Source organism: Leiobunum rupestre, chromosome 6 (assembly GCF_980474605.1).
Source record: "Leiobunum rupestre chromosome 6, qqLeiRupe1.1.hap1, whole genome shotgun sequence".
NCBI classification, from domain to species: Eukaryota; Metazoa; Arthropoda; class Arachnida; order Opiliones; family Sclerosomatidae; genus Leiobunum; species Leiobunum rupestre.
The window spans coordinates 49,507,004-49,530,547 of record NC_143389.1 but is presented as its reverse complement, the minus strand read 5'-3'; the positions used below and the strand labels follow the sequence as shown (position 1 = coordinate 49,530,547).

The 23,544-nt window shown below is 36.5% G+C and overlaps 1 protein-coding gene across 5 annotated transcripts in view; it reads left to right on the top strand.

Moving 5' to 3' along the window:
* Positions 1 to 19,939, top strand: part of LOC149941335 (solute carrier family 4 member 11-like) — a 139,580-nt gene extending 119,641 nt beyond the window's left edge. For all 5 annotated transcript variants that reach the window (XM_090177766.1, XM_090177765.1, XM_090177764.1 and 2 more), the window contains 10 exons: positions 10,734 to 10,815; positions 11,913 to 12,035; positions 12,285 to 12,398; positions 12,477 to 12,683; positions 13,068 to 13,356; positions 13,546 to 13,818; positions 13,888 to 14,061; positions 16,157 to 16,352; positions 17,192 to 17,361; positions 18,136 to 19,939. In XM_090177766.1, coding sequence (XP_090033892.1) covers positions 10,734 to 10,815; positions 11,913 to 12,035; positions 12,285 to 12,398; positions 12,477 to 12,683; positions 13,068 to 13,356; positions 13,546 to 13,818; positions 13,888 to 14,061; positions 16,157 to 16,352; positions 17,192 to 17,361; positions 18,136 to 18,202 — 1,695 coding nt within the window. In that variant the 3' untranslated portion in view covers positions 18,203 to 19,939. The remainder of the gene's footprint in view (positions 1 to 10,733; positions 10,816 to 11,912; positions 12,036 to 12,284; positions 12,399 to 12,476; positions 12,684 to 13,067; positions 13,357 to 13,545; positions 13,819 to 13,887; positions 14,062 to 16,156; positions 16,353 to 17,191; positions 17,362 to 18,135) is intronic.
* The last annotated feature ends 3,605 nt before the right edge of the window (positions 19,940 to 23,544 follow it).

Here is a 23,544-nt window from a genome sequence, read left to right as displayed (position 1 = left end):
TATTCAACCTTAGCCGCTAGGCGTTTTCAGGTAGCCTTCCAAAAAACGTAGTTGACTTTTTTTAGTATCACAGAAGGTACAGCTTTGTCATTTACTTTTATTCTCAAGATAGATCCTTAGCGAGTACGGTAGTCGAAGCATTTTCCACCTTCCTCTCTTTGCAGGTTAACTCTCTTGAGTGTCCTCACCGTTTCATGTTTTTGTTCCGGTTATTTTTCTCAATTTTCCACCAACCCCTCTTTTCCTTCAGATAATTAAAAAAATGAGGTTTGGGGCTATCTGTAGAGGATGAAAACTCTGGTACCCTCATTTTTTTCGAACCACTTACCTAGGGGTTATATATAAAATAATTATCTCTAAGTAAACGGTTTTTAAAGAGCCCACAATCTTGACTTTTAGGCGCGGAAAAACTGAAAAGAATCGTACTCCTGGAAGTTAACTTCTCCCTGAACACCAATCAATTTGTTGAATCCAAAAGTAAAACTAAACCTCTAGACTAGTCTAGAATAAAAACCCTTAAAAAGTAATATATGTTTAAATTTTAAATTTTTCCGATTTGCGGAAATTTGTCCGCATTTAATATTTCCGGAAACTTAACAACTCAAATATTATTTATATTTTATATAAATTCATGAAATTAAGAAAATCATTGATTATCAATTGAAAAAAGTTCAGAAACCGTGCTTAAACGTTATTTAAATGACGAGGGAAACCTTTTAAGTTTCTGATTGAAAATTAATATTGTAAATAATTTATGTTACTTTATCTACTACTAGGTTTGCCCTACGTCAGGCAAAACAGGGAAATCAGGGAATTTAAAAATGGTCCTAAAAAGTCAAGGAAAGGTCAGGGAATTTTAAGAATTAGTAAAACTTCAGGGAAAAGTCAGGGAATTAAATTTTCTTTCGAAATTTTTGGAAGGTAATTTTACTTTAGATTTTTGACAAATTCTATGATTATCATCTATTTCCTTGAAAGTTTGACTAATTTTTTACTGAAATACAAGTCCATTTAAATTTATTAACTTAAAAAAAAGTAAAATATAAAATAAAAACTTGGCCTTAAAAAAGTCAAGGAAGATCTCTTAAAATGGTTAGGGAAAACAGGGAATAGTCAGGGAATTTGAATCTGAAAATTTTGTGGCAGTCTGACTACGTTTATAATTCTTTCGTTTTATATCAAAATAGTGTTTACCGCCAGTTGTTAAATATTACTTCAGAACCCTACCTATAATCAAAACCTCAATAACACTATTGTATTTCCAAGAAAGTATACATAATTATCTTAAAGGGAATATAACCTCAGGTTTTAGGTGTGGAACACCAAACTTCGACCATTTCCCGCTCCCTCCTATGACTTCAGATATTTTTGTCGCTGTTTAGTGACTTCCCGCCAAAATTTCTTACATAAAAAAGCATAAAAAACATAAAAAACTACTTGAGGTTATATTCCCTTTAATGGTATTTCGATGTGCAACTCGTTTCCTTTAGAAATTCATAAATTCATTATATTTACGTTCATAAAAGTGTCACAAATAATTTTCAATTTCCCGTAGCCCGACTTCGACTACCCCTTCATGCTTAAACCGGAATAAAGTAACCAAGTACCCGCGTAAGAGACATTAAGAAGAAACGTGTAGAAAGAAGTATATTTTTCCTCGAGTACGCGTCCTCCCTACACGTTTTTTTATACGTACTTAATATCTCTATTAAGAACTCGAGAGTGTATAATTCGGGAACCGAATACGAAGATTTTTAAACCTTAATAATTTATCTTTTACGCGCCAGAGTTTTCCTGTTTTTTTTTAATGTGAAAACCAACACGGAAAGGCTCGCGAAATAAAAACAAAACGGGAGAAAGGTGGCCCGTTAATGGTCACTGAGAATGGTCGAGCTTCATCAGGCGCGTCTCATTTTCATCCGAGACATTCTTTAGCCCCCCCCCCCCTCCTTTTTTATCTTTCTTCTCTCGTAAAGAAGGGTGTACGAGACTTCGCAATAGCGGCCATAAATCCGTGTTTAGAGGTCGTAAAACTATCATTTCCCGGCTAAATCCCGCTAACCCATCGTCTTCATCTTCGGGCCTCCACACTACGCTTGACCGAAATGCGTTTAGTTCGACTCCGATGGCGACAACAGACACTCTCGCCTATCGATAATACCGCGGCTACCTACAGAAAGTTTCTTCTTAAAAAATAATCGAAATCTAGAATAGTTTTTCTCGGTAAAAATCGTGGAAAACTCCGAATCCCCAAAGGTGCCATTTCCAACGTACCAACTTCGTGGTGATTTTCATCTCTACTTCTACCACCGCAGTTCAGTGGCGCGCAGGAAGTAGAAGAAAATAAGCAAACATTTTTGGTTATCATTACCTAAAAATGTTTCGGGAATCATCGGAAAAAAATACTGGGTGTGCCACTGCGGCGCAGTTAGTCCTAAAGCTGACAGATAAGAGTTAATGTTAAAATTTTTGATTAAATAAAAGCGTACGCATTTAGTAACAATAGACCAAAATAAACGCGTAAAGATGAATTGTACAGAATTATGCAAATTCAAACCAATTTCATTTAAATGTGGTTTTTTATTTAAAATAAATTACCCTGTATTAGTATCCGTGTGAAAATGATTTGATTAAATTTCCAAATTTTGACTGGGATCCAAAACACATCCAGTTTGAATTAATTCACGGTTTGGAACAAATTTTTTTCATTAAATACTTTTGATCAAATCGGAATAAAGTTAAATTTTATACATTGTAATTGGATCAATAATTCTTTTTATAAAGTAACGTGGCCTTATTGTTCAAATGTTGCTCTTACGTCACAGTCTCTTACTTTTACAAGTCTACGCGCGCGCTCTACAGTCGTTAGAGGAATGTAGATTTTTCAAAAGCGCGTGCAAATCGCTCGTGCGAAGAATATACTAATAATGCTGCGTCTTGTGACGTAAGAGCAACATTTTAACAAGTTGGACTTTTTATTTGAAATATAATCATTTGGATCAAAATTTGGATCTACACATTTTTTTTTAATCCAACTGGATTCCCAATTTTCGTAAGGGATATAGCCGGTTTTATCTTTTTGAGGCTCATCAGTAAGGTTCTGATTTCTGTTTTTTTCTAGCTGCCGAAAACAGATGCTACCAAACAAATATCATACTAGCGTAGCCGCTGCTATTTTGAGATAGACCAGAAATCCCACACAGTACTGATGAGCCCCAAAAGGGCGAAACCGGTCATTTTAGTTTTTCTAGCTCATATTTCTGTCTCTTAGGGACTGTAGGAACTTTTGGTTTTTATATAAATTTGTATTCATACCATTTTCTTTTTAACGCATTTCACTGGTTTTTCCTGGGTGAAGTCCGCAAAAATGAACAGCTGAAATGAAAAAAGTTATTTCCCCTATTCGCAACCTATTTTCCAAACTGTATATTTTAAATTCAAATGGCCAAAAAAACTTTAAGAGGGATTTTATAAATCTGAGTGGTCTATTTCTACATTTTGCGTAATTTATTTAAAGTAATTGGTTATGCCGTTTTCCAAATGTCTATTAAAAGATAAAAAAAGGGAAATTTATTAAATCTTCCGCTTACGAAAATGGCGGTTTGAAAAAAAAACCGGAAAGGTTTTGAAATTAGGTTATTAGTTAGTTGTCAAGTGGTTGTTAGCTCTGTCGTTCCCCGGGTTACGGCTAAAAATGCTTTGAAGTCCAATAAAACGGCTAATGAAAATTTTAACGAAACATCGCTTCTTTCATCTTGTCTTTGCGATCTGCCGCCGCAATCTCTCCCCGTCTCTTTGGCACGTGCCGTCGCCATGGCAACGGCTTAGTTTCCCTTCTCGTATCCCGGAGGAGGAATAGAATTGATGAAGGACGAAGGATGCGGAAATTCTTTTGTGTTGGTTCTGGTTCTCTGTCCCTCTTTTCTGTTGCTTTACTTTAAGTTATCTGTGTAGCCAACTGTAATTTCGCTTAGCTTAGCGGGAAACACCAAAAAATGCACAAACCCTAGAGGTATACCATTCCGTCACATTTTTTTTCTTCGAGCGAAAGAGAAAGAGAGGAATACGGGGTCAAGGGTTGGCTGGAAATACAAACGTTAGTTTTTTTTACATTGAAACGATATCATTTGGGGGAAATTCAGGGGCGCAACAACAGGACACCCCTTAGAGTCCAATGGATACCCCTTCCCAACGTGTCCACACAAATGTCTCATGTGGTTTTTTTAGTCACTAACTTGATGGACACCCACTAGCCCCTGAGGAAAAATCGAGGGAAAAATATTAAATAAATAAAAATAAAATATATTTTGAACTCGTAATGGAAAACTGCTTATATAATAATGTTGAAGTCAAACTAAGAAACAAATGACTAAGAAAACCCCAAAAATTACTAATCGTTGAAGCATTTTTAATTATAACAATAAATTATTCAAGCCTGGACTGCCCAGGTCGGCTGGTCAGCGAAGGCCCCCGGCTCAAGGGGGCTTCAACTTGCTTATAATAAATTTTTATTAAAGGGCCTTTAGACGTGTTTGACGTTCCAAATTAACGTGCACGTAGAATCTAGAACACTTTAAACGTTATTTTCTGTCCTATAAATCAGGGTTGGCAAATTTTAAACAAAATGTTTAAAACAAATGTTTAAAACTTGTTCTAAACATCGATTTAAAAAAAACACCAATTTGTTTTAAACGTTTTAGACTAAGAGTTTTAAACAGGTTTTTTTTAATCGTATTTTAATCAAGAGTTTTTATAAGAAAATTCAAGAATGCGTTGAAAGAATTCTTTATTTCTTTCAAGTAATGTACAAACTTTAAACTTACAAAGCACAAAATTATACATCTAACGTTTCACATGTGTTATCTTTTCTGTTGAGTTGTTTGAAGATTGTTACCAGCTTGGATGCCTTTTCAGTCCCTAATCTGTTTCTCAGCTTTGATTGAACTAAACCAAAAGAAGAAAATACACGTTCTAAACCTGCCGAAGATGCGACTGCACTATGAAGCTGTTCAACAAGTTCCCACGTTCCTTGTTTAATTTGACCTCTTAAGGCTTTCCACCATGTCAATGTATTTAAGCCTTCAAGGGAGAGTTTGGAGAACAAATATGACTTAAATGGAGATGTTTGCGCTCTGAAACGAATTATATCTGGCATTGTAGTTGGATGGAAAGTGTTTGCATATTCCAAAGCTGTTTCTACCTGCTCTTCTGTAAGTGTTAAGGTTGTGTCTTGATATCTTGGATCTAGCAAAAATGCTAAAAAGTGAACGGCCGTCATGGCCATATTAAATCGATTCAAGCATTTACGTTCCTCAGCCACTCCAAATTGAATTTTAAATTCGTCCAAAAGATCGATCCAAATTTTAGTAGCTTCGGAAATGGTGCATTTATCTCCCTGTACTTTATCTAGTGCCACTGCAATAATTTTCAGTTTCTTCAGGTAATCTTCTGTGTTCATTTTCAGATTCATGTCAAACACTTTTTTCGATATATCCTTATCGATAGCTACTCGATTTTCGCTGCACACCTTAGATAAAATATGCCAATTTTTCAAGTACGACTCTAGACAATCAGCCAACGTGTTCCATCGAACATCAGAGGGTAGAACTAATTTATTTCCGCCCGATTCTTTATATTTGGCAGCCGGAAAATGAGTGTTTCTAAAGTACTTTATAATTTGTTTAACATGCTCCTTTATTCCTGGGTTTTCTTTATCAATGTCGTGGGCCAACAAGTTGAATATGTGCGCAGAACATCCGTAGGTAATAATGTCCACTGTACCGAGATCTTCCGAAGTTGCCAAACGTGTTCTCATATTTACCATGTTTGATGCGTTATCGGTGACAAAACTCTTCACAATACAGTTGTATTTCTGACAATTTTTTATAGATTTCACAGCCAGGTTATATAAATTTTCAGCATCATGCTTTTGTGCTCCAGTGTCAATAGTTTCGACTAAATGGCATGTATCATCTAACAAATCGGTGACTGAAACACAAATCACAGGTTCCATGTGAACATTGCTCCAGCCGTCTAATGACATGCAAACTGTTTTTCCATTCAGATTGTTCTTCATTTCAGTCAAAACACTTTGGTATACTTCATCGAGTAACTGGTTTCCAACTTGACGACGCGACGGTGGTGTATATCCTGGTCTTAAACTATTGATCAATTGGATGAATTCTGGATGTTCAACGTGACGAAAAGCCGAATTGGTTGCATACGTATATCGCGCGATTTGCAAATCAAGCTGTTTCTTTTCGGATGCGGATGTACGAAATACAAATTTACTTATTTTAGCACTCGATGACCCTGAGTTGGAGATTACTGACTGAGATTTTCTTTTGTGATTGGAGAGTGACAGTTCAGACGGAGTAGAGGATCTGGAGGTTACAGATATAGTAGATCCACTGGCAGAACTGGTGTTACCAGGAGTTAATGGTCGTTGGGGAAGGGCCCGGGGTACTACAAATACCAAAGAACAAAATAAATATGATAATTATTAAAATAAATAAATGAAGTAAAATTATTAAAATGACACCAACCTATTTCATTTTCAGAAGGCGACGTCGAATCAAAAAATACGTCTTCTTGTCCTAGAGTTGATAAATTAGCTAGGGGTATGTCATCTTCATCCAGATTATCCTCATCTGTTTTACTATTATTGTCAGAAATATCTATAGCACTTTCCAATGTGGAAATACAAATGTCAACGTGTTTCTTCATTCTAGCAACCAGTCCTACCATCTCCGTATGACACTTCTTGCACCTCGCTCTAGTTGTTTTAGTTCGGAAACTTTGGTTATTTTCATTTGGTTCAGTAATATTAAAAAAAGTCCATATTGGATCTTTTTTTCGACCAGTTAAACTCATTATACTAGCCGCTTTAAACAAAATCCGAGATTAAATCTAATTACGACTTTCTAATTTCTATTCGAGTCAGTTCGACTTCCTAAACTTCCGAAATTCAATGTAAAAATAAAACCAAAACCAAATATACACCTCGTTCCCTCGCCTTTCAACCTTAATACATCTACCTTAATGACTCACACGGCGTGAGAACTTTAACTGACGTTTGAACCCACGACCGAGGTAAAAAGGTTAACTTTTTAAGATTGTAACGCCATCTACAAGCGTTACTACAAAGAGTTTAAAACACGTTTAAAACAATTATTTAGTGTTTAAAACGTGTTTTTTTTACTTAGAAATAAAAACAGTTTAAAACTAAGAAGAGTTGTTTAAAACAAAAAAAAACAGTATTTCTGTTTTTTTTTTAAAAAACTCAAATTTTGCCAACCCTGCTATAAATAACCATTTAGATTTTTATTCCATACCCCCACACCGCCCGGTAAGGGGCCCCTCTTCAGTCTTAATTCGCGAAACAGTCTCGGAACATTTCAGAACTTTATTCGTGGCCAAAACCCAACACGGAAAAGTAATTTAGAAGTGAATACAAAAATGTAAATTCGGTTCTTCCGAAATGGATTTTTGAGACTAAGAAAAATCGACTCTTTATCCGAATTGACGCGTTTTTTAAAATTCAAAAACGTTGATAAATAAGGACAAATAAGATAGGCATGGATTGTGTCGTGCTCTAAAGTGCCATTTCAAATTCGTTCAATTGTATTTAGAAAATAAGGAACGTGGCATCTGGGAAACGCGTTTATGCGCGGATTCTAATAACCTCGGAAAATCATCAAGAGACAATTCGAAAAATGTGCATGGTACTCCCCCCCTTTCTCAATTACCAACTAATCGTTCTACGAAAAATACCAAAATAAAAACCACATTCGTGATTAAGCTTAGATTGCGCTCTGTTTAATTGTTACTCATCTCCCAAACAAAATATTTAACATCGCGAGACAACTTCTAAAGTGGAGCCGGGCTCGATATCAGCTTGCGGCACTGGGTGAAAACTCGGAAAAACTCCTTCCGCGTTGAGTTTGCAAGTTCTCTCCCCACTGGTTTAAGGGGTTTTTCCCCGAGTTCTTCAGTTTCCCCTTCCATAAAAACTTGTGGAAGTTAACGGTAATAGTTAGTTTAGGGAGCTGTTGACTCGCGTGGCCACCACCCTGCTACGCATTGTAACCCGACCACCTGAATTAATGGCTTTAAAAGTAGCTTGATGACTTAGTTCTAATTTGGTGACTTGGGTATTAGCCTAGCTGATTATTATTATTCATTGATTCTGAAAGAAGCTGAGTAAAATAAGTTTTCTCAAAGTGGTTAAGCCGTTCGTTTTGGTGCTCTCCTCAATGCATCAAAGGCTATACTTACCTACATTCATACAGTGATAAAAAGGAAAATTCGAGTAACTATAATTCCAATGGAATAACCAAGAATGCGTTGGCGTTTTCCGGGTTATTATAAAACAAATAAATAATGAGGTCTAGTCGTGCGATTCTTGGACCATCGCGTTTTCGACCTTTTGACCAGAAGCTCTCTAAGGTAGCGAGACCTTAACAACCCGCGCGGGTACGACCTGTACCTTTCCTGATGTTAAAATTGCCTCGAAGGCTCTCGGAAATCAAAAGTTTTGAGGCAGTTACGTTTTCAACTAGCCCGCCAGAGACACGGATAAAGCCTTCCCAGGGTCCAATCTAAAGTTTGGATGTTGGTTCGCGCGCCGGTGGCGGCTGTAAAGAGCGAGCGTGTAAGGTGGACGTAAAACCTAAAGCGATCCATCGAGGAAGTACATTTCTAAATTAGAGCCTGCAGGCTACCCAAACTCTTTCGCGTGTAAAACGACAGCGCACCCCGAGGCCGGCGAGGGGGTAAAACCCGAGCCTTTATACTTCGTTCGTATATATTATAATACAAGGATCTTCCTTCTTTATCTTTCGGCTAGTGTTGGGTTGGAGAAAAACAAATTTACTCCAAAACTTCACCAAAAAGGAGCCCTATAACCGTAAAACTTTCGGCGATCTTGACGTGAGATCCACCTTTTTCTTTTTTGGGTTTCCAATAGTAAAAAAAGGAAAGAGAAACTAAGGTGTGGCTTCAAAGGGGCCGACGTTACGATTTATGACTGGATGCTTTTCATATTCCTATTTTCTTTTGAACAAAAACTTCATATTTTGCAATGTTTTTTTTTGGAATTAGGTGCCCTATTCTACAACTCGCATAGATCTCGGGGAAACGGATAAATTAACCGCCAAAATTTTAATTAATCATAAGAAATTCGATTGACTGTTTATTTGTGGATATTATTCGCGACTATTATACGTTTTTATACGCAACAAATAAGTTTTTATTCCGATAATTTTCGGATATGGATTTAAAAGAAATGAACGGAAAATTTCTTATCCGAACGCTGAGCAGGGGCGTAGCGAAGCTAACTTCGTTGAATATATTTTTCACTATCAATTAAATTCATAGTAAATGGCTTTGATTTAATAATTTCACTAAAAAAAAATCTAGTGGATTTCGGGCGAATATTTGGTGTAAACCCAGTTTTAAGAGTGTTTGGCGGCTCGGGTTGGCGAGTAGTTCTTATCTGGGTATTTTTGAGCAAAGCCTGGGTACACGAAGAAATGGAATGTGCTTAGACGAGCCTAAAACAATTATAGTAAAAAGTTCATAGTACTGCAGTTCGTGATTTATTTTCCGTCGTCATGTACCCTATTGTAGTAAAAATACTAGCCCTCCACCTAGGATAAGATTAGGCTCGTGCGACTACTTTCAATTAAATAATATTTCTATTGTTTTAATAGCTAGTCTTAAACCCATTTCAAGCCATTGAATTTAATCTCTCGTATGATTGTCTGTGTCGTTTATGTAGTCGAAATAGCCGTACACGGTAGGCCTACATCTACTATCTAATGGGCTCAAATTTACTTTGCTTAAAGATCGAAGATACGACCAAAATCAATTTCAACGATGGCAATACTTAGTCTATGGGAATTAAATAAAAATTAGCGTTGGGAATTTAGTCAGGATAGATAAGAGTTGGAATAAGCTAAATATATATTGGGATTTTGGGACCAATGCATCTGGAGGAGCGACACTTAATTGAACAAAAATTTATATTATATCGTTTTAAATACATCGTGTTTCAAAAGGTTATGCAAAAACTTTAAGGAGTTGTAAGGGTGAGTGGAGAAGTATGCCTGTTTTTTCCCGTTTTCCTACGATGAGTGCAAAGAGCGCCAGAGAGCTTCAAAGTGTGGCCTACTAGTCCCTGGAAGTAGGCTGCAACAAGCGCAAAACCAAGCAGCGGGGATTTTAAATACTGTTTAAGTTTACATTTTTACGCTAGTTACCTTGTCTTGTTTACAAAGTCCTTTTTTACCTATCACACGAACCCAAACCTTAATGTTCGCATTTCCCTGCTGCTTGGTTTTGCGCTTGTTGCAGCCTACTTCCACTGGCTAGTTAGGCCACATTTTGAAGCTCTCTGGCGCTCTTTTAACTCATCGTAGGAAAATGGGGAAAAACAAGCATACTTCTCAACTCACCCCCTACAACTCCTTAAAATTTTTGCATAGCATTTTGAAACACCCTGAATTGAAGTTTCTTGAAATAACAAAGCAAATATCATATTACTTCGTAATATAGAAATTCTAAGTTTGCCAACTTTAAGATTGAAATATCTAGTTTGCCAACTCTGGAAAAAAGTTGTCGGGGGCGGCTCCCCCTGCCTCCGTATGGCTTCGCCCTTGGTATTAGGTTATTCTTGATTCTGGTTGTGAATGTGATAAAACAGTGCAATAATCGAGTGTGTTTTCTTGCAGGAGCCAAAATGTCGTTTTGCCCAGGGATTATATGGAGATACTAGAAGAAGGATCGCTCACTATTTCAGTGATTACATCGACGGTAAGCACCATTTTTAGTTGTTTTCAGGGCCGGACTCGTTAGAGATCCTGGGCCCATAGGCAGATAAAGAGTCTGGGCCCCCTTTTCACGCGCTGCATTTACTCTTATCCCTGGAACTATAGCTGTGCCTGAATTTCCCTGATTCAGCGTAGAAGTCTGAGCTCTACGGTTATATTACCAAATAAAAGCTCTTAACAATCGTCGACTAAATACGCGATAATAATGCCACATTGCGATTTAAGGCTGGGTCCGTAAACTGTCATTCAGAAATTTTATTAATTTTAAAACAAAATATTCTACCTAGGAATTTCTCCAATATAAATTGCGATTGATATTATAGATTTATGCCTTCGAATACAGTAATTACGGTCAGCCCCTTCCAAGGATGGGCCCTAGGCCACGGCCTCGGTTGGCCTAGGTGGAAATACGGCACTGGTAGAAGTAGCCATCTGGGCCATTAAAATGAAACGTGTGCCTTCGCAGTCATGACGCGGATTCCATTGGGTGCGATTTTCCCAAGGAAAAAATTAAAAAGCTTAAAAATGTAAAAGTGCAAGATATGTAGATTAATATTTCTCTCGTAAGATGTATATTATACACTTCTGAATATACCTATTACGAAGGAAGTATCATGCATTGCTTTACCTAACGATGTAAAAATTACATTTCGTAGGGATATTTACTTATTTATGAAGAAAATTAATAGTTTTCTAATGTGATGTATTTCGACACAGATTCTATATTTTCTTCCGAAATGTAGTTGTTTTCATAAAATCCCCATCAACGAACTGCCTAGGAGGTGGTATACTCTAGTCTGTAGTCTTTGGTTTTTATTGATTCTCCGGGAAACATGTTTGCCAGCTTGTTGACGTACATTCAACGGTTTTAGAACTGGAACGTACTGAACTGAACTCCCATCAAAGACTGATAGGGCAATTTTAGTCGGGGTGGGTGGTTAAAACTTCATAAACTTATTTTATGAAAACTCCTATAGCCTACATATATAATTATCAGTATGAATACTGTTCTCGTAACAGAGATTATACATTTCTGGTTATAGTTACTAAATTATGGAAACATTATTTCATTATAATTAGGCTTCAAGGGCCACAGGACAATCCAGAAAACAGTTTCAACCACTCTCTTCCTCTATTTTGCGTGCCTCTTGCCAACCATTGCATTTGGTGTTCTCAACGATACAAATACACACGGAAAAATCGGTACGTACACGCCTCATTTTTCTATTTTTAATTGTCGCTTTTATAAAAAAGCACATTTCCCCGAAACTAAAACGCACACTTGTTTAAATATCTCACGCTGCAATTGCGCAGGAGGTATGGGTTTTCATTTTCTTCAGTCGTACTTTTTAGTCGTTTAAGTATTTAGTGAATAGGCTTAGTCGCATTTTCGATAATCAGTAGATTGAATGTCGCGTCACGATAGTTAATTATCTTTCGTCCTTTCACCAGACGTCAGGAAAAGCATAATTGGTCAAGCAATAGGCGGCTTGATATTTGCCACGATAGCGGGTCAGCCGCTGGTCATCGTGATGACCACAGCCCCACTCAGTCTGTACATAAAAGGTCTGAATTCTAGAAAGTCGTTTTTCTGATAAAGCGTTTCTGTTAATTCCGTTTTATTGTCTTTCCTGTCGAGTACAGTGATCCACGGGATCTGCGAGGATTTTCAGCTGAACTTCTTCGCGATGTACGCCTGCGTCGGTCTGTGGAACACGCTTTTCCTGATCCTCTACGCCATCTTCGACGCCAGCAAGCTGATGAAATGGTCGACGCGATCCACCGAAGAGATCTTCGCCCTCTTTATCAGTATTGCCTTCGCCGTCGACGCGGGCAAGGACATGTACAGAAGTTAGTATCTTAAAAATACGCCGCAGTACCACTCTTTCAAAGAGACATTTCTTTTCCAAGCGATCTCCATTACATTCCACTTATTCTAAATTTTAGCCGTAAAATTAATATCAAACGCTTTATACGTTTTAAGTGAATTGGTTTAAATAACAACCCCAGTTTCAAGTACATTTTACAACTCCCATAGTTCTCATTTCTCCTGGTCGCAATCCAATTTTGAAGCCGCGGAAAGGTTTCTATCATAGATCCCGATTAATGAAGATTTGATGTCCAATGGAGAGCGACTAGATGGAGAGCGACTAGAAGTGTCTATTTCCTTCCTCTAGCTGTTTTATTCGAGACGCCTTCCTTCCTTAATACAATTTTGGTTTCCGTTTCTTTTAGATTTTCGCAAATACTACTATTCGCCAGCGTGTACGGGTGAGATGGTAGAGGGTAGCATGGTGGGGGACGTTGTCTCTGCGGGCGGAAGCAACCAATCAGTGCTTCCGGTGGCCGCTATGTTAGCGGGCAATTTGAGTCTGGGAGGATTGGTGGAGGGAGTCAATGGGTCAGCCGGGACGGAGGCCGTCTATGAAGAGATGGTCTGCAAACGAGAAAACAGTTTGCTCTTTCTCTTGCTGATGCTCGGCACCGTTTGGCTCGCCATCTCCCTCTACAACTTCAATAAAACGTTAGTCTCTCTACGATCATTATTTTTCCTCGGAGAATCGAGCGGCTACTTGGACGTCCGAACGGGGAATATATAACTGCAGTTCAGTTCGGTGAAGAACTGTTGATATCGACCTCGGCGATAGAGTGACCTCTCGATTCTCCGGACGTCGTATTGGACGTCGATATTGACGTTTTCGTCGTGTTGCAGGCCTTACTTGCAAGCGAGCAGGCGGGAGATGCTCGCCGACTACGCTCTGCCAGTCGCTGTGATCTTATTGAGCTTCATCGGCTCTTACGTCTTTAAGGAGATAAAGACAGATCATTTCAGGTACACGAATAACTACCCTTTCGTCCGAGCCCCCGTCGAGGAGCTACCCTGGACGGCAGCAGTCGCCGCCATGGGTCTGGGCTTCGCGCTTTCTGTCCTCTTTTTTATGGACCAAAATATATCGGCTGCTATGGTCAATAATCCATGCAACAAGTAAGACTCCGCTTTCGCCTTTTCAAACGAAGCCGGTGTTAACTCGATCTCCCCGTTGGCCGCGCGCAGGCTCAAGAAAGGCCCCGCTTATCACCTGGACCTGCTGGTGGTTGGCCTCATTAACGGGTTCCTCTCAATCTACGGATTTCCATGGATGCACGGGGTTTTACCCCACTCGCCGCTACACGTGCGCAGTTTGGCCGACGTCGAAGAACGGGTCGATCAAGGGCACGTCTACGAAATGTAAGCCTCTCTCTCTGTCTTTGCTTTTCTCCGCGCGTGCTCCTCATCCTCATCCTGATCCTCATCCCCATCAGTTTCCTCTGCTTTTTCCCTTCCTCGCCGTCCGACTAATCGAATTGTTTTTCTCATTCATACACATTGACGCGCTCTCACTAAATCCCTCTCTCTCTCTGATTGACCTACTTTTTAGTCGGGCTGTGGGCATCGCTTCGTTGCCTCTAAAGTCGTGATTGATTTACATCTTTATTTGTACGCATTAAGTCTTCATATTTCCAATGAACAGAATTATTAAAGAAAAACCATTTGCCTCATTTGATGAGAAATAATATTGGACAGAACGTCGTCTACGAAATTGCGATAATTAATAAATATTTACAGAATTAAATTCCTAAAAAAAATATTCAATTGGGATCTTTGGCCACTAATGGCGTGACCAAGGTAGAGGTCCTCTAAGCAGACGGCACCTAATTATATCATTGGTAGTCTTGACAATAAGTATGGACGACGTGTCGCATCGTGTGCTTAGTGGAACTCAATCCTGAGTACCCATTAATAGCGAAAGTTTCTTCTTAAATCCTCATTGGAAAAATACCATAGAATTTTCAGTGTTACCAAATGCTCAATTTATTTTCGTAAAAGTCCATACCAGTGGAAAATATGGCAAAAAGTGTTAAACATTGGCAAATAATGGCTATTAAAGGAATATTGCGTGTGGAAAGCTAAAATAACTAGTTTTAAAAGGTTGAACTATTTATTATAAACGGTATACTTAAATTTTCCATAATACACCCAAAAATAGTAATAAAAAGTACAATTTGGAATGCTAATCTTTAACTTAAACTGTTGGTTGCACGAAAAGTCGATAGTAATAAAATCGAACGAATGAGGGCTTGTTTTGAAGCCCTGGAAATTCTTTTTCCAAAAATGTCATTGTCGAAACAAATTTCCAAGCCTAAAAGTGTCCTAATTATGGGTCCGAAACTGATCTTTTTCGCTCCCCAAAATCCAGAACATTTGCGCGAAATTTTCTCCTCCTCCGTAGCACGAGCAAATCAAAGCTGTAGTTTTATTCCTAAAGTAGAAGGAACTGAATTGAGGGATTCTGTTTACTTGTAAAAGTTTTCAAACCCGAGATTTTTAATCATAATATTAGGCTTATTATCGAAATAAAAAATACTTTTTTACGAGCGCGCTTAGCGACACGACGTTTTTACGAAGAATAAAATAATAATGTTCAATTTGCTTCGGTTTCATATAATTTTTCTACTACGTAGCCTAGTGTACGCCTATTTCAATTACTACTGCGTAGAATATTTCCTGGGAGTTAAATCAGCCCAGTTTTAATCCCAGATGTAAAGAAATGTATTACAGACAATTAGCCAGTGTTACGCTTCGCATTTTCTGACGTCACGAGTGCCGAAATAATTTAAAAGTCTGGAAATTCGCCGAAAAACTCGATTTCCACCATTTTGACTTCTTTTTATAATAATTCAAAGACCGTTTAACCGATTTTGATGAAAATTTCTGTACTTGCTATAAATTTTTTGCTTTTTCTAATGAATCATTAATTATCCATAGCTAAAATTTCGTTCAACCAACACTTTCAATAAAAATATATTGTCCACTATTGGCCACCTCCAACCACTTTGCATTTTAGTTTAGTTCTTTTAAAAGAGTGATGTCAGCTAGACAGGGGCGTAGGAACGTTCTAGAAGTTGTAGGGGGCAAAGAGGAACGGAAACGGGTCTGCAGAATGGTTTTGAATTTTTAATGGAGTGTAGCTTCTCCGAATGCCTGTGTACTTTTTACCACTATGTAAATTGGCGGGAAAAGACTGAAATTTAAACACAGTTGAGGTTCTATAAGCTTTATATGCTTTTAAAATGAGAATTTGAGCCTTTTGAAGATTTCAACTGAACAAAACGTTGGAAGGGGCAATAACATTAGTTGCCCCTCCCAGCAAAATTCTAGGGAGGGACATTGCCCCCCCCCTGCCCCTCCCGGTTCCTACGCCCCTGCATTTAGGGTTTCCCTATTTACCGGAGTTCTTTAGTTTATGTTTTATAGTTGCTTACGTAATGGTTTGTTTCCGCAGAATTGTGAAGGTCCGAGAAACCCGCATAACGGGCATCGTGTCCCACATCCTGATCGGGCTCTCGGTGTTTCTCCTCCCTCTTCCGCTGGCCTGGATTCCGACCCCCGTGCTCTACGGCCTCTTCCTCTACATGGCCCTCACGTCGCTCAATGGCAACCAAATGTTCGAGAGGATCACGTTGCTCTTCATGGAGCAGGTAAGAACCCCGCCAACCCCGAGAACCGTCTCATTCCAATTCTCAAATCTTCGAGCTCCGTTCGGTTGCGTTACACCATTACAGATGTTAAGCGTTATCATCTATTGTGAAGCTTGGAAATTGTCAGCTTATGTTTAAACCATGTACGATAGTCAAACCTTACTGTAAAATACTCTTTATTGTAAATAATAAACTATATAAATAAATAAATTTCTCTAGAAGAGAGAATAGAAAAGATTCGACCAGATAGGTCGAACAAAAGAGAAAGTGTCCCATGTCCCGACGCCCCTGATATAGTGGGCCCCACGGATGACGCTAACGGTCTCCAACCTAATTGGCTGGAAAAGAAAGCCCGCCAAGAAATCTTTGCGGACTCACTGTGGTGCAATTATAATAATCAACTAGGCTAATACCCTTGGCACCACCTTAGGCCTAAGTCATCAAGCCGTTTAAAGCCATTAATTCAAGTGGCCGGGTTACATTGACCATTCGGGTCAGAGGTCGCCACTTTCGGAGCATTCCGAAGGTAGACAACGTGAGCGAGGATGAGTCATCTCTACCTTCCCTGGCAATGATGACCCAAAACAACGAGATAACTTTCTGAAATAAAGGGTAAGGCTGTTAAGGACAAAGCCTTCATTTGCGAATGCTAATTCGGGCTTTACACTATATATCGAGATACTTAATCTTTGCTACCACTGCAAAGTTTCAATTAACAGCTGACTCTCCTATTTTGACAGTTCTCGAAACTAACTAGAGATACGCGATCGTAATGGTGTAATCTTCGGAGGTAGACGAGTTGTTATATCTATAACCCGTTGTATTTGTGTTTGCGGCAGGCGGCCTACCCTCCAAACCACTACATCCGTCGCTGTCCGCAGCGCAAAATCCACTTGTTCACGATCTGTCAGGTGGTGCAGCTGTCCATAATGTGTTTCTTCGGATTCGCTCCTTGGCCCTACGTCGAGATGGTCTTTCCGGTTGTCATTCTGCTCTTGCTTCCTTTTCGGTGAGTACATTCTTTCTCCTATTTGATTTCCGTCCCGCCCGCTCTCCAATCAGTGTGTCGTAGTCCAGAAAAATACCTCCCGCCCTTGTCTGGTCTCTTGATAAAACCCTAGGTGGTGGTCTCGCGTCGCATGGGTGTATGATATCGTGGTAGTCCCTGTTCTCAAAATGCTGAAACTTCTTGTTCTTTGGGTACCTTACGGCGTTCCAACTCCCGAGACACGAATCGTGTGTATAAGTAAATCGGATCGAATTAACGTAATTACCAAAATAATAAAAAGTGTTACGAATGTTAAACGAGCGATAAATTTAATTCAAAGTTAACTGAAAATAAATGGTGACATTGTTTTTTTTACAAAATGTAATCGTAATTTTTAAAACAAGCTGGTCAAACCATTACTAACTTTGAGAGATTCTAATTTATCTTAAACTCAATTTTGGTAATGTCTTAATGAAGTCCGTTGCTTAGTAGTAAATGTAGAAATTGGTGAGCTAAGTAGGACTTAATTAGAGAAATCCTGGTATGTTTTGTTGCGTTATTCAATCGGTGTTGCTGGTAATAGATAGGTAAAACGCGTGGTATTTATTGTGGTATTGCTGCACGACCTCTCTGTTGCTATGACACGTAGCTTGCTTGCTGTGTTGTAACCCTTGACCCTTTAGAGATGATTAAACGATATTGAGATATTAACGAATTTTTTCCCTGTTATTTTTACATTTCAAATCCTCGCCATTGTTTTTTTCTTCATTCCGTATCGAATTATTCAACTCTCAGTCAAACAATCGTCCCTTATATCATCAACGAAAAGTACCTGGAAGCCTTGGATGGCGAAAACCAATAACGCGTTACAGCACGACATGCAAATAATAGCCACACCCACCGGAAACAAAAGGGGGCGGGTTCTACCTACGTCTCTTCTAAAATATATATAAGAAAAATGACGATCGCGCTCCATTTTTCCATTTCTTTCTTTTTCATTCTTTTAGTTCGGATAATTAGCTAGATAAAAGTATTTAAAAAAAATCCATCCCTCCTCTAAACGTTTCTTACAATTATAACCCTGTCAAAATGAACCCCGGCGTTTAAGCCCATGTCACGTGACCCTTCGATCCCCTATCCCTCGCCCCTCCCCTCCCCGAGATAAAAAAAAACAAATAGATATTACCTTTATAAATAATAGATTAAAAAATAATATTTTAATTTCGTTTGGTATATAAAAATCAACAAAAGAAAGTTTACGGTATAAAAAAACTGTGGGTTTTTAAAAAAAAAAGAAATTTTAGTCCTGATTTTCACCTGTCCGCGCTGACGGATAAAAAAAAGAATTGTTTTATTCGTTTCGAACACTCTCTCTCTCAGTTTCAATATACGAAGAAAAATACATAATACCGGATTAAGGAAGAAATAAAGTTTTTTTAAGGAAAAAAAACAAAACGCAAATACGAAAAAACAAATGGCTCAGTTTTTTAGTTGACATACGAGGAAAAAAAATATATATGAAAAAAAAAATGCAAAACTTTTATTCATACACTTAAACTCTTATATGAGGGATTTTTTTAAAAACGATGGATATACCAAAAGCGAAAGGAAAAAAATAACAAAATATAAAAATGTCGCTTGCTAATTTCTGCTCAATGTGGATATTTATTTCAATTTAAATGGAGATCGAGACATAAAATACAAGTGATTTGTAAGGTGGAACGTTTCACAAATATATCGAAATGGTGAAAAAAAAAGTATTTATATTTTTCACCTCTTTACGTACGGTTCGAGTTCAGACTGAAGTAATAATAATAATAATAATACAAAAATGTGTACATTAATTTTTAGCGAAAATGATATTTTTCTCACTTATTTTTAGGTTTCGTACAAAAAAATCAATCCGCGTAATTCTTGTGTGGTGTACCGTTAAATATTTTATTTTGGCGCGCGTTCGGTTTTTTTAATAAAAAAAAACCTCTATAATCAGCCAATGAAATCCCTCCTACTCAAAAGCCCCGCCCTTTCCGTTACGTGGGGATCCAATCATATTTTGACGATTTCTTATCAATCGTCTCGGAAGATCTTCAAATAACAAAAAAATAATAATAATAAATAAATTAATCCAAGATTAATTTTAAAAATAAAATTAATAAATCACCGTTTTTTCCAGTGATTTAAATACTAAGATGTTATAAAGAAAATATATATGGCAACGAAAAACGTATATGTATAAAAAAATATTATTCGGTTTCATATTTAACTAATTTTTTTTCCTCAACGTATTATAGCGTAATAACGTAGATTTTTGCAATTAGTTTGTTTTGTCCTTATTCGGTTTGAGTTCTTTTATTCGTTCATTTTAGAAATAATAAGGTAAACGGGTTTTTAATTGATACGCAAATGGAAATGCGTTGATATTTCTACGATTTAAAACGTAGTAGATAATGAAGGAATATGTAAAAATAGTGCGACTCGAGCGCCGCAGTCGGGTAAATCGAGAAGCAAAACAAGTATGCAAAAATACTCTAATAATAAATTAATAAATATATTATAAAACAAACCAAAAAACTCGTACCCCTGAACTAAATTTATGGCGGTAATTTGAAATTATTTTTGGTGTTTAAATTTTTGTTCAGTTCACAAAAATAAATTATAAAGAAATTAGAGAAATATATACATGTATATGTATATATACGTTGTTTAAATATTATATAAATATATATGTATAAAGTAGAAACGAGAAAATTAATTGTGAAATAGAGTAATTAAGATTTTTTTGCCTCCCAATTTTATAAAAACACGGATAGCACTTAGGTTTAATGCAAATTAAGGTAAATTTTACATTTTTAAGGGTTGGGAGTCGTGATTGGTTCGAAAAATTAGGAATCGACTAAAGATGGCGCTGGTTGCGGAATGTGACATTTTAACAGCCCCGTTATAAAAAGTTCCGATTGTTTTCGTGTTAATTTCATTAAATTATCAGACCAATTAAGGGAACGTAGGAATATTACGTCACGGTTATTCGTGGTGACGTCTTAAGTGATTTTTTGCTATGTAACAGCACGCTAACCCTTTTACTTTAAAAAATAATTTATCAAATTTCATCTCTGAAAAAAATGATGAAATTAAGAATCTCAAGCTAAAATTTAAATAGCTCATAAACACGCAACAAAGGCGACCAAAAAAAAATATGTAAAATTGTAAATTCTCTAAATGGTATAGTAGGTTTCAGAAAGATTAAAAAGAAAAAAAGCAGAAAATTTTAAATATTATAAACCAAAAGAAACCAAGTTGTTAATGTAGAAACAAAAAATTAAGTTGGAGCAATACAAAATAGTTCCCTTTTCAACAGCTATAAATACTCCCGACCCCCCTATAAAGCCAACTATTAATCCTTACAGATGTAATTACGAAAATTAAATTTCTGATCTATCCCCCCTTATTTTTACAAAGAAAATAATCGAAAATATAACCCTTAAATAAAATAACAGCGGGAAAAAACTAATTTGACATGCTCACGTCATTTGGTGTGTCTATATGTTAGAGAAATTAGACAAAAATGTTGCTCTCTTGTTACATAAAAAAATGCATAGGAGGATAAAAAAAAAGAAAATATTTGTTATGAAATATATTTTTTGCTCGTTATTAGATGGAAGGATGGATTGAAGAGGTTCTAATTAAACAGAAAGATTAACGAATGTTAAATGCTATTAAGTAAAAAGATGAGATAACTATTCCAAAAACTATTCAAATATATTAAAGTCGAAAACACATTCCTTTCCATTGGGTCGATATATTAATTTTTACCTTAATATATATTCAGTATTTATAATCATTGAGGTTTTGAAAGTATTTTAGTTTTCCATATTAACCTCGTTCTATATAGGGGGGAAAATGTAAATATGTCGCAAATTGTTTAGAAAAAAAATAGAGAAAAATCTAACCAAAAAAATACGTGGTTGTTGTTTAAGCTTTTCGGGAATTAAATATAATTGTTATATTAGGCGCATATGTTTAACAGAAGAAGAAAAATTTAAAATTCTATTTTTTGGGCTCAACGTGTTTTTTGGTGATATATATAGGCCTAGGCAAATATATAGGAAAATCCTAATAATAAAAAATATCTGAATTTTGATGTTGTTGAAAAATGTTGAATTTAGAAACGATAATTTTTAAAGGGAAACAAAATATATTAAAAAAAACTCGTTTTTGGTTAAAATGGGAAACTAATAAATTTTGAAAAAATTATTCTTCGCGAAGAAATAATCGCCAAAAATTATTTATTTAAAAGTATTATCATTGGAAATAAAGTGAGATAAGAATGTGCAAAATATGTGAATCGAAATTAGACGATTTCCAAGCGCGATAGAACGTCTAAAATCCTCTCGTCCCGTTCGTCTGTCCTTCTGTTTTCTCAAACGCCATTTTGAAACGACTAAAGAAGCGGCCATTTTGTTTCGTTAACTGCCGAATCTAAACTAGATTGTCGTGGCTGCCCCGATGAACGATTAAAACGAGAATGGTCTTCAAAATGATTTGTTTTCCGTCCCCGCTGCCGAATCATTCCAACATATAGAGTAGTAGCACTCCGTAGCTTTGGCCATGGCCGCCATTGTGGGCGCGAACTTTTTATGAATAGGAAAAAGCATGGGTGACGTTGTGTGACGTAGCACTGCCATTACTCTATTACATATAAGGCGCGGAATACACCTAAAATAAACCGTTTACATATTTCCTATTGTAAGTAAGTTGATTGTGAATATGTTAAAATCATTTTGAAGATGTTTAAAAGCAAATAAGTTTGCTGAACATTCCTTTAACCTAACTTAGTTAAAATAGAAATAGTTTGAATGTTTAAAATTTTCGGACGTTAGAGAGGGGAAAAAGTTCTTCACACTTGGTGATCGTTTATTCAAGTCGTTTTTAACGTGACTAGATTGTCGTTTTAACGATATGCTTATTTTTATTAATAGCAAACCATCTTTAATCGAAGAGTTTATATTCAGCATGATTAAATTGCTCTTTTTATAATCAAACGTAGCTTTAAATTGCATTTCGACCCTTTATAAATTACGCTAAGTTTTTCCTTTCGTAGAATCTTTAACAATCGTATTTTGAAACAACTTTCTAGTCTTTCAAACGACGGAGTGATGGATGAAACGACGTAGAAATACGGAAAAAGCGTATACGTTTATTTCTGTATACATATGTACCACAAATTGTTTTAGATGAATGGAGATAATTATGTACTATTTTATACAATATGATTTCCAAATTAGTTTGGCGCTATATGTTTTTACGATTGAAAACATTGTCCATGCACAAAATAAGAAGCTATGAAAAAACCATTGTTGAAATTATTAGTTTCGAGTATAATTCAAATAAAAAACAACCAAAACTTTAATGTGTTTTTAAAAGAGAAAATGGAATAGATTTATAACTTCTTTTATATATAAATATATCTATATCGGTTTTTTGAAAACAAAATATGATGTTATACATATTGAGAAGATAAACCAAAAACGCGCGAATGTTTTTTAGCAGACATGATATATGAATTACCCTTCTCAGTTACTTAAAAAAAATCAAATCGGTGAATATTTAGGAAACGTAGATAATAGAAACGTATTGTTTTTCGTTTTTTAAATTATTCGTTAGAAAAATGGCGCAAAGTCAGGAGGGGAAAAATATAACACGCAATACAATCATCATAATATAACTAAAAATAACGACGAAAGGAAAGAAGTTTTTTTTAAAACGTTAAAAGCTAACCATTAAAAAAAGTAAACAAAATAGGAACGGAACAAATCTGAAAATTAGTTATTATATTGGAAAAAGAATTACTAGGCCTAAGATTAATTCCTCTCCCATACCTTTGAAAAAAAAACATTCATGTGGTGTATAAGAACTCATATGTCTCTCTGTTTCTAATGTCAATAACGTTAGAGAAGTTTAAAAACGAAAATATTTCCAGGATTATAATATAAATTATTATTCGTGTTCAATACAGAAATTTTAGCTACAGTCGTCTATCACAGCCTGGTCGTGCAGCAATACAAAAATGTTGAACTTTATAATAAAAAGATTTAAAAAAAATTAAAACGAAAACGAAAAACACAAATTGATAATAGAACATGTTCTTATCCGTTGGTCCATTTAGACTTTTTAATTATCGCTAATTTTATAAATTTAAAATTAGGA